General features: G+C 40.9%; 1 protein-coding gene across 1 annotated transcript in view; it reads right to left on the bottom strand.

The window, feature by feature from the left end:
* Positions 1-13,477, bottom strand: part of LOC109574931 (chondroitin sulfate proteoglycan 4-like) — a 76,133-nt gene that overhangs the window by 25,051 nt on the left and 37,605 nt on the right. The window contains exon 7 of the mRNA XM_070774685.1: positions 11,478-11,609. Within this exon, the coding sequence (XP_070630786.1) occupies positions 11,478-11,609 (132 nt within the window). The remainder of the gene's footprint in view (positions 1-11,477; positions 11,610-13,477) is intronic.

Here is a 13,477-nt window from a genome sequence, read left to right as displayed (position 1 = left end):
CTAAACACCTCCTTTCACTTTCCATTCTTATCACTTTACAGACCAGAAGGACCACAGCTTGAGGAATACAGGGCTGAAGTACATATCCCTTCACTTTGCACGGGATTAGGGAGTAATCCCAACCTGATAGGATGGCAGATCTGAGAGAGATTTATGCAGTCCACCTGGCCCAGAATTTCACCTTCTCTCTTCTGTTTTAGCCCTCGCTAAAGGGCCTTAGCATCAGGTCTTGCACAGGGGCCTTGCACTAGCTCTTGGAGTAGGCACTTGATAAATTGTTTAACTAAGCCTCCTAAGTGACATCCACTGTGCTTTCATTACTCAGCCATTATAGCCCTGGAGAGTGAGGGCCACTAACTGCAGTATTTAAACCATGTTAGGCACTTAAAGGCAAGACCTTGACTATAGCTAATACATGGGGAAAACCAGCTTTCAGTAAGATTTTCAAACATGCAAGCAATGTTCCGAGCCTTTAATTAACTAAGGTTCCCTTTAAAATAGCAGACAACAAAACAAAAAATAAACAAAATTTCCTCCACTCAGCAAAGGAAACCATCAACAAGATGAAAAGGCAACCTGTGGAATGGGAGAAAATACTTGCAAACCACATCTCTGATAAAGGGTTAATATCCAAAATATACAAGGATCTATACAACTTAGTAGGAAAATCCCCAAATAACCCAATTTTAAAATGGGCAAATGACTTAAATAGACATTTTTCCCAAGAAGACTTACAAATAGGCAACAGGTACACGGAAAGGTGTTCATCAATGCTAACCATCAGGGAAATGCAAGTCAAAACCACAATAAGATATCACCTCATACCTGTCAGGATGCCCATTAACAAAAAGACATGAAGTAACAAATGCTAGTGAGGGATGTGCAGAAAAGAGAACAGAACCCTTGTGCACAGCTGATGGGAATGTAAATTGATGCAGTCACCATGGAAAACAGTACAGAGTTTCCTTAAGAAATTAAAAGTAGAACTACCATATGATCCAGAAATCCCACCTCTGGGTATGCATTCAAAGGAAACAAATTCATTATCTCAAAGGAAAATCTGTACTCCCATGTTTGTTGCAGCATCATTCAAAATAGTCAAGGTATAGAGACAACTTAAATGTCAATCAGTGGATGAATAGATCAAAAAAATGTTGTAAAATGTGATATATATACACATACATACATATATACACACATACATATATATACATATATATGTATATATATACACACACACACATACACATACACTGTGCTGTTCTTAGTTGCTCAGTCATGTCTGACTCTGCGACCTTATGGACTGTAGCCCACCAGGCTCCTCTGTCCATGGGGATTCTCCAGGCAAGAATGCTGGAGTAGGTTGCCACGCTTTCCTCCAAGGGATCTTCCCAACCCAAGGATTCAACTCAGGTCTCCCATATTGCAAGTGGATTCTTTATTATCTGAGTCACCAGGGAAGCCCAGTTATAATTTGTATGCCCTGCCTAATTTGAAAAGTCAATCTTTAACTCATTTTATTTATTTATTTATTTATTTTATTTTTAAACTTTACAATATTGTATTAGTTTTGCCAAATATGGAAATGAATCTGCCACAGGTATACCTGTGTTCCCCATCCTGAACCCTCCTCCCTCCTCCCTCCCCATACCCTCCCTCTGGGTCGTCCCAGTGCACCAGCCCCAAGCATCCAGTATCGTGCATCGAACCTGGACTGGCGACTCGTTTCATACATGATATTATACATGTTTCAATGCCATTCTCCCAAATCTCCCCACCCTCTCCCTCTCCCACAGAGTCCATAAGACTGATCTATACATCAGTGTCTCTTTTGCTGTCTCGTACACAGGGTTATTGTTACCATCTTTCTAAATTCCATATATATACATTAGTATACTGTATTGGTGTTTTTCTTTCTGGCTTACTTCACTCTGTATAATAGGCTCCAGTTTCATCCACCTCATTAGAACTGATTCAAATGTATTCTTTTTAATGGCTGAGTAATACTCCATTGTGTATATGTACCACGGCTTTCTTATCCATTCATCTGCTGATGGACATCTAGGTTGCTTCCATGTCCTGGCTATTATAAACAGTGCTGCGATGAACATTGGGGTACACATATCTCTTTCCCTTCTGGTTTCCTCAGTGTGTATGCCCAGCAGTGGGATTGCTGGATCATAAGGCAGTTCTATTTCCAGTTTTTTAAGGAATCTCCACACTGTTCTCCATGGTGGCTGTACTAGTTTGCATTCCCACCAACAGTGTAAGAGGGTTCCCTTTTCTCCACACCCTCTCCAGCATTTATTGCTTGTAGACTTTTGGATCGCAGCCATTCTGACTGGCGTGAAATGGTACCTCATAGTGGTTTTGATTTGCATTTCTCTGATAATGAGTGATGTTGAGCATCTTTTCATGTGTTTGTTAGCCATCTGTATGTCTTCTTTGGAGAAATGTCTATTTAGTTCTTTGGCCCATTTTTTGATTGGGTCATTTATTTTTCTGGAGTTGAGCTGTAGGAGTTGCTTGTATATTTTTGAGATTAGTTGTTTGTCAGTTGCTTCATTTGCTATTATTTTCTCCCATTCTGAAGGCTGCCTTTTCACCTTGCTAATAGTTTCCTTTGTTGTGCAGAAGCTTTTAAGTTTAATTAGGTCCCATTTGTTTATTTTTGCTTTTATTTCCAATATTCTGGGAGGTGGGTCATAGAGGATCCTGCTGTGATGTATGTCGGAGAGTGTTTTGCCTATGTTCTCCTCTAGGAGTTTTATGGTTTCTGGTCTTACATTGAGATCTTTAATCCATTTTGAGTTTATTTTTGTGTATGGTGTTAGAAAGTGTTCTAGTTTCATTCTTTTACAAGTGGTTGACCAGTTTTCCCAGCACCACTTGTTAAAGAGATTGTTTTTAATCCATTGTATATTCTTGCCTCCTTTGTCAAAGATAAGGTGTCCATATGTGCGTGGACTTAAATAGGAGGACCTATCTGAGTCACCAAGGAAGCCCAAGAACACTGGAGTGGGTAGCCTATCCCTTCTCCAGGGGATCTTCCTGACCCAGGAATCAAACCTGGGTCTCTTACGTTGCAGGAGGATTCTTTACCAACTGAGCTACACAGTGAACACACACACACACACACACACACACACACACTCTGGAATAGTATTTAGCCTTAAAAAAGAAGGAAATCCTGTCATTATGGATGAAGCCAGAGGGCATTAGGCTAATGTGAAACAAGCCAGACAAAGACAAATACTGAATGGTATCACTTATATGTGGAATTTTTTTTAAGTCAAACTCAGAAACAGAGATTGGAAAGTGGTTGCCAGGGGCTGGGGGTGAAGGAAATGGGGGAGAGTTTGGTAAAAGGGTACAAACTTTCAGTTATAAGATAAATAAGGTCTGAAGATCTACTGTACAGCATGGTGATTATAGTAAATAACACTTCATTGTACAATCGATACTTGCTAAGGGAGTAAAAGTGAAAAGAAAAAAGTAAACATAGGAAGAGATGAATGTATTCATTAGCTTGATTTGGGAAGGATCCTTTCACAGTGTACACATACACCAAATCATCACATTATATATTTCAGATATCTTACAATTTTTGTCAATTATACCTTTATAAAGCTACCAAACAAAAGACTAAAATAAGATACAATAAAACAAGACAAGATAAACATAATAAAGTAAAATAAAATATCTGAGTTTTCTGGGGATAGGCACTAGGCCCTGGGGCCCCTGAGAGGAGGCAGAAGTACCTGGAAATATAAGCCTCAGGAACACAGTTCTGCCCCAAAGTCAGGACTGCCTTGGTACACACACACACAAGTATGCTTTAATTGCCTCCTGTATTGCTATAGTTCTTGCTGCTGAAAGTCACTGCTACCTTTTAGCTTCTGGAACTGGGGACCCAGGCAATGAGGTCATCCTGGGGAGGCCAAGAAGAATTATTCTGTACATTCAGTCAATGTTACATGAAGTCATAACTGAGGCCCATTCTCTATTACCTGTCAAGCGAGGGTCCCCCCTCTTGTCAGGTGGATTATATCTCTTTTGTGTGCAGTCTCTGGCACCCCAACATCCAACTTCTTCTCATCTTCAATTTTGCTTTTGAACTTTTAACACTGTGCTTTCTTAATTATTTCCTTAATGAAATCAGACTCTTATCTTTTCATTTATCCCTTCACCTCAAGGATTATCTTTGGCAGATGAAGGGGGTGTTGGTGGGAGGGCTCTTTAAAAAAAAAAAAAAAAACGTTTTATTTATCTTTAGTTGAAGCATGTGGGATCTAGTTCCCTGACCAGGGACTGAACCTGAGCCTCCTGCACTGGAAGGGCAGAGTCTTAGCCTCTGGATCACCAGACAGGTCAATTTCAAAAAGTCTTTTTGGGTAGAGGGCCCACCAGAGATGTCCCAGGTCAAGAGTACTTCTTGCTCAGCCAGAATATATTAATCCCTCATTCCCTCGTCCAGCTTCCTAACCCAGGAGGGTGTCCAGTTCCTAGTCAGCAGTCACCCAGAGCATGCTCAGTCAGCAAGACTAGCTGGCTCCCTGCTGCAAATGCCTGATGAGCATCTCTGACCACGCAGCCCAATTCACCAAGAGCCAAACATCACTTTCCCCCAATCCCACCTTCTTTCATCCAAGCATTGATATTTTCATCAGTTAGCTTCAAGCACTCAATTTGGGCAAGATTTCACTAAAGTCCCACCTAAATTTATATTCTATAGAAGAACTGCCCTACCAGGAGTGTGGTAATAAAAGGGCACTGTAACCATATCTGTTTGGCAAGCTCCCACTCTACATGTACCTCATGGCGATTTCAAAAGCAAGTTGGCATGTTGAAGACTCTAAGTCTTGGAGTAAAGATTTCTTTTTGCCCTTCTTTTAAGTATAACAGTTCTCAAACATACTCATATCCTATGATGTTTGCTTCATGAAAATCAACCACCACCATAACAGCAAGAGTTTCATGGCCCCTTGGGCTAGGAGGTCTTGTGCATTCCTTCAACGGACATGTTGTGTATGCGACAAGCCCTCTAATAAGGAACGGAGATATACCAGGAAACAGCACAGACCCAGTCCTGCCTTTTCATGTAGATGTCATGATAACTCCTAAGATGTATGTATTTTTTTCCTCATCGCTAAGAAGGGATGATAAGGTTAAGCACCTTACCTAATGGTTAAATGTAGATCTCACTGACTCTGAAGTCAGTATTATTAGAAAGTTGGCACTCACTATATTGCCTATATCATACTATTGAGTTGGCAAAAATGTTCATTTCGGTTTTTCTGTAAGATGCTACAACCGAAATGAACTTTTTGGCCAATCCAATACTTTGAGCTCAGTTAAAATGACCCCTGAGTTAGGAAATGTGATGACTGATTCAGGAAATCTGATAGATGCAGCTCTCCACCTTCCAGACACAGCCTGCCTCCTCCCTGGGCTTTGCCTCTGCATCATGCTGTCCTCACTGGTAACCTCTCCCCTCTCTGTTCCCACCATCACAATGCTGCTCACTCTGCAGAGGCAGCTTAAGACCCATCTGGCCAACAAGACCTCCCTCCCCATTGTTGCCTATGGGAAATTTTCCTCCCCCAAACTCAAGGAGTTCACCAGGCTGCACCATCACTGGACACTTAGGATAATATATTTTGCATGATTACTATACTCCTGAGTGTAAATCTCTTATTTCCCCAACGAGTTAAGTCTTTAATTTTTGCCTTGAGGACTGACAGTCTTTTCTTAAAGCTCTTGGTTATCTCCCACTAAGTCTTACAATATTCAATTCAGTGTTTCAAGACCATCTGACTAAAAGATTTTATAAATCTCTGCTCCAAACCCTTTAGCAACATGCTGTGACTTCCTTCTGCTTTCTTCTCTCCCTCAATTCCCATCATGCAGGACAGATGGCCCATTGGTGAGACATGATTCCCTCCATAGATAACCAAACCCCAAGGGGACTGAGGTCACACAGTTTGCTATGAATATCCTTCACTGCTCAGTTACTTAACTCTAGGTCTGTGCAAGCTTATATTCCAAACCAGTTTGACAAAACTCTCAAGGTCAACACCCCCCTCTACACTCTTTGTAAAAGAGCCAGGTTTAACTTAGATACACAGAAAGACTAGAACCTAAGGCCACAGTATGTTCCAACATGCTAAAACTAAATATAAACACATTCAATGGTGGCATTCAAGGTGAAAAACTGGTTACAAAATTCCTTTCTGGGGAACAATTTTTTCTGAAAGAAATAGAATACATGTATAAGTATACACACACCTATATATGTATGTGTATTTGGCGTGCTGAGATTCATGGGGTCACAGAGAGTCGGACATGACTGAGCAACTGAACTGAACTGATACTTATATACAAAATAATAAAGAAAATATACATTAAGTTTACTTTCTTAGTTGACAACCAAAACGTCTGTTTAGAACTACAGCTCTTCCTATTTTAAAATAATTGAGTTAAAGATTGACTTTTCAAATTTGGCAGGGCATACAAATTATAACTGGGCTTCCCAGGTGACTCAGTGGTAAAAAATCTGCCTGCAATGCAGGAGATGCCAGTTTGATCCCTGGGTCAGGAAGATCCTTGGAGAAGGAAATGGCAACCCACTCCAGTATTCTTGCCTGGAGAATCTCATGGACAGAGGAGCCTGGCAGGCTACAGTCCATGGGGTCACAAAATAGTCGGATACGACTTAACAACTAAACAGTAACAACAACACAAATTATAACTAACCTTCAAACATTCACTCAGTAAGTATTTTTATAACTATTTTGGCTTACCCTACAAATTCTCACAAGTCTCAAGCCAGGGCCGCTTTTTAAGGCAGTATACAAAGGAGGCAGAACAGCATGGCCCAAGTCTGCTGGGGTGATGATGAAAAGCCAATTGGTATGAGCTCAGTGGGAGTGATTGAAAAAAAAAAATTGACTAATGCTGGGCTATAATATTTTAATAATCCAAGAGAGTAAAACATACAACATTTCCACATAAGCACTGCCGCTTATTAAATTGCTCTGCACCTTTTCCTGGTTGTGTGTATCAATCCATCAATAACATTAAGAAGGGGACAAACGAAGCAGCCACCATGATGGTCTTATTCTCAGGGAGCTGATATTCTAATATAGAGGCAGTCCTGGAACACAGGCACACACAGAAAGAACAGATACTGTGATCCGAGCACAAGGTTTGGGGGTCGTGTCAGCGCTTCGTCTCGAGGCTTACGATTCCTATCAGTTACCTGACTTTGAACCTGCCCACGTCTCAGTTACTTATGTGCCAAATAAAGATGATCAAAATTTGCTTTTAAACACATTATTTTGCTTAAATCTTTATAACAACCCAGTTCAGTAGATTAAAAAGATACAAAACACTATAAAAACACAGGTATCAATAGTATCTATTGATACTGTCCTATAATAGAAATAGATTTTCTCCTATTACAGTTCTATGAAGTCCATAGCTCTATAAAAAGGAATAAACCGTCTCCAATATTTCAAAACATATAGGTCAACTTGAGTCTGACAAGAGCTACAGTAGCTGACAGCTGACACCTGGAGCCACACCAGAGGTGGGACACAGAGAGTCCCCCAACTCCTTCCCCCGCCAAAGGGCTGGCTAATAGATGGAGGAGGCAGAGGTCACTCAAGGCCTGCTCTCAGCATCAGGCATCTGTCATCATCACCCCTGCAGCTTTACACAGCATCAGGGACCAATATCCTCAGGAGGCTGCAGCAGAGCCAGGCTGAGCAAGACTCAACTATGCCTCTGGAGAGAGGATGAGGCCGTGTGGTCTTCAGAACCACAGCCCACATCCAGGAATTCTGATGCAGAACAGAGGGGCCACTGCTACTTGGGGACATTAGGGTAGGAAGAATGCCAAGAACAACTGGACCAAGGGACCCATAATGTCCATCCCATCTCTAAAATCTATGACTCCCTCATTCTCATTCCACACCCACCCAAGCTCAGATCAAATGTTAAGAATCAACTGATGGAAACGTACACGAAAATTCATCTTCCTTCCTACTGACCAGGGGCTGGAGTTGGATATAAGTCATGGTCTGGGGATAGAGAACGACAGAGAACCAAGAATAACAGACCTAACAGGCTAGGGGGAGCTGGAAAAGGAAACAACTCACTTTGGCATCTGAGGATAATGTAAAGTTCTGGCGGAGGGTTCTTAGATACAGGATGCAGGGAGGCCAGAGTAGGGCAGATGCAGTGCATGTCGGAAAGGGAAAGGGGATGGTTACTCAGGGCTGTGTCCACGGTTACTCTATGTTTTGCAGAGTTCCACAAGGGTGACAAGAGATATTTTAACATGGTTTTTTTTGCTAAATTAATATTCAGTAAAACAGGTGCCAGAAACTTGAAACTTTCTAAGCTACAGTGGCTATAACTCCCCTTGAATCTAATAAAACTGTCTTCAGTCACAAACCAGGGTTTAGCGAGAATAGATGAAAGGTATTTAATCTTTTGCAGCAACCAGATTTACTCTAAGTTTAGACCCTCTTTTTAATAGATGGCTGTATTTTTTTTCCAAAATATTAGGGTGTAGCAGTTTGCTTATTTTTTAAAACACCAAATGACACTCTAATTGCCTTGAAAAAGGATAGAAGCATTGCACTTTTCAGAGAAAAATTACGGAATATAAAAAGGTTTTAGAAGAGAAGAATCCAGGTTAACATATCTTCAGTTAGATTTTGATAAAGATTCTTTTTGTGAGCTCAAATGCTTAAGGCACCTAAAAATTTCAAAAAAAAAATTTTTTTTGAAAGTTATGAACAGTGATTTTTCTCTAGGTTTATTTAGAGGTATGTAAGCTTTATCTTGGAGAAGGCAATGGCAACCCACTCCAGTACTCTTGCCTGAAAAATCCCATGGACGGAGGAGCCTGGTAGGCTGCAGTCCATGGGGTCGAGAAGAGCTGGACACGACTGAGTGACTTCACTTTCACTTCTCACTTTCATACATTGGAGAAGGAAATGGCAACCCACTCCAGTGTTCTTGCCTGGAGAATCCCAGGGTTGCGGGAGCCTGGTGGGCTGCCGTCTATGGGGTCGCACAGAGGTGGACAGGACTGAAGCGACTTACCAGCAGCAGCAAGCTTTATCTATTTCCTGGTTGCACAATCAAGGTATATCATCTCTTTAAGCCACAAATTCTGCCAACTTGCTGTGAATACATCACCTATCTCACACAGATATAACGATTAAAAGACTAGTACACCACTAGCCCCATGATCGCAGTCCTGGTTGTACTTCAGGACCACCTGAAACTTAAAACAAAATGGTGGCCAGGACCTAGTCCAAAGATTCCCATTCAATTGGTGAGGCTGAGACACTGGTATTTTTTAAAGCTTCACAATGGTTGAGAACAATTGGCTAGAGTAACCATGGAGTGACCATATTATTAAAATGATCAATGTTTATATTTTACTGATAACACTGCTGCTGTTGTTCAGTCGCCAATTCACGTCTGACTCTTTGCAATCCAATGGACTGCAGCATTACTGATAATGTATATCAGTTAAACAAGTTATAATACACAGGGTTTTTTAAAATTGTAATGTAAAATGTTATTATTTCCTGTGCCATCTACCTCAGCGCTTTTGGAGGGAAATAACAAGCTTTAAATTTTTTTCCTCCTCTTTTATTACCCTCGCCATTGGGTAAAACCTTGTTCTATCCTTGCAGTGAGGGTTTTGAGTCAGAGATGCTCACTTACATCTCTCCATCTCAGCCAAGCTGAAATTTTTGGCAAAAACCAGTTCAAAGGCTGCAGGGCCTCAAAGTAAGAACCGCTGGTCCCCTGATACACAAGGTTTTTATATTAAAAAAAAAAAAAAAAAGAAAACCCCAAGATCTAGATACTCATTACAGAAGCTCTCCTGCTTCTTTAAGGATCCTATATGTGAACCATGAACTTCCAGATGTTCAAGCTGGTTTTAGAAAAGGCAGAGGAACAGAGACCAAATTGCCAACATATGCTGGATCATGGAAAAAGCAAGAGAGTTCCAGAAAAACATCTCTTTCTGCTTTATTGACTATGCCAAAGCCTTTGACTGTGTGGATCACAATAAACTGTGGAAAATTCTGAAAGAGATGGGAATACCAGACCACCTGACCTGCCTCTTGAGAAATTTGTATGCAGATCAGGAAGCAACAGTTAGAACTGGACATGGAACAACAGACTGGTTCCAAATAGGAAAAGGAGTATGTCAAGGCTGTATATTGTCACCCTGCTTATTTAACTTCTATGCAAAGTACATCATGAGAAACGCTGGGCTGGAAGAAGCACAAGCTGGAATCAAGATTGCTGGGAGAAATATCAATAACCTCAGATATGCAGATGACACCACCCTTATGGCAGAAAGTGAAAAGGAATTAAAAAGCCTCTTGATGAAAGTGAAAGAGGAGAGTGAAAAAGTTGGCTTAAAACTCAACATTCAGAAAACGAAGATCATGGCATCTGGTCCCATCACTTCATGGGAAATAGATGGGGAAACAGTGGAAACAGTGTCAGACTGTATTTTTTTAGGCTCCAAAATCACTACAGATGGTGATTGCAGCCATAAATTTAAAAGACGCTTACTCCTTGGAAGGAAAGTTATGACCAACCTAGATAGCATATTCAAAAGCAGAGACATTACTTTGCCAGCAAAGGTCCGTCTAGTCAAGGCTATGGTTTTTCCAGTGGTCATGTATGGATGTGAGAGTTGGACTGTGAAGAAGGCTGAGCACTGAAGAATTGATGCGTTTGAACTGTGGTGTTGGAGAAGACTCTTGAGAGTCCCTTGGACTGCAAGGAGATCCAACCAGTCCATTCTGAAGGAGATCAGCCCTGGGATTTCTTTGGAAGGAATGATGCTAAATCTGAAACTCCAGGACTTTGGCCACCTCATGCGAAGAGTTGACTCATTGGAAAAGACCCTGATGCTGGGAGGGATTGGGGGCAGGAGGAGAACGGGACGACAGAGAATGAGATGGCTGGATGGCATCACTGACTCGATGGACGTGAGTCTCAGTGAACTCCGGGAGTTGGTGATGGACAGGGAGGCCTGGCGTGCTGCGATTCATGGGGTCGCAAAGAGTTGGACATGACTGAGCGACTGAACTGAACTGAACTTAAGGCTAGTACAGGAAAAAAGTGTACATGGACCATAAAAACTGCTTCCCCCATTGCCCTTCACCAGCATGCCCTCTTCTGAGGAACAGGAAAGAGGAGGGACGGGGTGGGGGATACCCAGCCTTACTTCTGTTAAATTCCTGCAAAGAGACAATCCTTTTTGGGACTTTGTAACTGTTGTTAAAGTCATTCTATAGTAAAAGATAATACTTTATACCATGCAGGTAGAACTTTCTATATTTATAAAGATATTATATTAAATGATATTTCAATTTATTAATTGAAAAACACTTAAACCCAAACACTCAATGAAGTTAAAATCTTACCTGGGAAGATGCTCAGTCCTCTGTTTACTTCCAAGCTAATGATCAGAGCTCGAGCTGTGATGCTAAAAATTTGTCGTGGTGCAAAGTTCAAACCATCAGTAACCTGAAAATTAAAGCCTCCTGACATTGCTCCTTCAAAAGAAGAAATTACACTCTGGTCAGTCTGGTCATTTTGCAAAAGCCACCCACTTTCACCTTCTCTCCCACCTAATCTCCCTCCAAAGCTACTCCTATCAATTGGAGAGTTAGTTACTACGGTCACCAAGATCAAATCAAATACTGCCAAAATACAAAATGAAAAGAATACCAATAAAGGTCTAAAATGCATATTCCCACCTCATCCTCTCCTGAAAGTAATAAAAGAAAGCAAAGATGTCACCTCCAAGAAATTAAAAAAAAAAATTTCAGACATGTTGATTACCTGTATTTTATTATCTTGGAGTCAATTTATACCAGTAAAAGTAATACAAGGATGCCACACACACATGCATCCCTTAGCAGTTTCTGAACTATTGATAACACTTGATGATAATGAAAATCAAAACTAGAGGGAATTAAATAACACAGCCCCTCCCCCCAAATACTTTCCCATTATTCATCTATCTCTGTTTCCTGCTAAGAGGGGAAAGAGAAAAAATGGAGAAAGACTCAGCCCCAGTTTTGTTAAATTCCTGCAAGAAGACAATTCTACTCTCATACTTCTGTTAAGAGATCAGTGACATCAACAAAGTTATAAATTAACTTATGTGTGAAACAGAAGTTGGGCCGGGCCCCCTATTGATCCTGTTCCCCCGAGTGCTTTACCGGTCTGATTCCCAAAACACCAGGCAAGATCATCACGCAGAGAGCATGACAATCACAGTCCCCTTGCCTTTTGAAATAGTTCATCCAGGAGTAAATGTGCAGCCCACAGGTCTCTGCATCATGTAATGGGTAGAAATGCCCTCCTCGTTGCCCTCAGGGACATGTGGCAAGGAACAAAGGAGGCATGATCAGGATCTGCAATTACCTACAAGTACTCCCTTAATAACATGATTTAATAAAAGGCCGGTTGATGACTTAACCTTCTCTTAAGTCTCTGTTATTTAAGCAAACCCAGAGAGTTCTGACTCCTCAAAATAAAAGGTTACAGCCTTTAAACATTTTTTCCAATACACTGGAGTCACCATATTTAAAAAAAAAACAGAGGAAAAGAATTCTGGGTCTGCTTAATTTAGAACAGAGGCGCACAGCCAAATATTATTTTTGTTTGTTTGCTCCTTTTTACTAGAAATAGCACTTTGAAAGCTGTATTTAATTAAATGTGAAACTATGGAGAAAATGTTTTCTGCTATTAGGCAGTTTGAACATTTCATGAATTCGGTAACAAAATGTAAATGGAATCCAAAGGAATTATAGCAAAACGAATACTAGAATAGTGTACTAGGTACACTGACTAGCATACAAATTATGACCAAAGAGACAGAGGGAGGGAAACATGAAAGTGACCTGTGGATTTTATTGTATAACCTTAGATTCTCCTGACCTAACAGTACTTTCAGAAGGGCAACCTCAAATCATTTATCCCCCCACTTCTTGGCTGTATCGACCTACTTAGGTTGTTATGTGGAATAATGAATTAGATTAATGGCGGAGCACTTTGCAGATATAAATGCTGAGACTAACTAAACCTAAGCCTTTGTTTGGGGCTGCTGAGGGACAGATGTAGCAGGGAGAACCAGCTGGTTTCAGCAAGTGGCTCATCTGCAGCTGGGCTCCTGCCACTTTGAAGGCTATTACTGCCTCCAGGTCCATTTAGAAAATGTGATGGATTGACTCTCCAAAGAGCTTGACTTTAACTCTCCTTTCTGCTTTTTTAGGAGAAATTATTTTCTCTATTTGCCAAAAGCAAATATTGACCTGGTAGTTGACAAACAAATCAATCCAAAGAGCTAATTTATATTTCAATCCTTCACTGCAAAGAGTAACTTCAGCTCTTCAAACTACTCTGCCCTTCTATG

Source organism: Bos indicus, chromosome 20 (genome assembly GCF_029378745.1).
Source record: "Bos indicus isolate NIAB-ARS_2022 breed Sahiwal x Tharparkar chromosome 20, NIAB-ARS_B.indTharparkar_mat_pri_1.0, whole genome shotgun sequence".
NCBI classification, from domain to species: Eukaryota; Metazoa; Chordata; class Mammalia; order Artiodactyla; family Bovidae; genus Bos; species Bos indicus.
The sequence above is the reverse complement of the archived record's forward strand: the minus strand, read 5'-3'. Positions and strand labels throughout refer to the sequence as shown.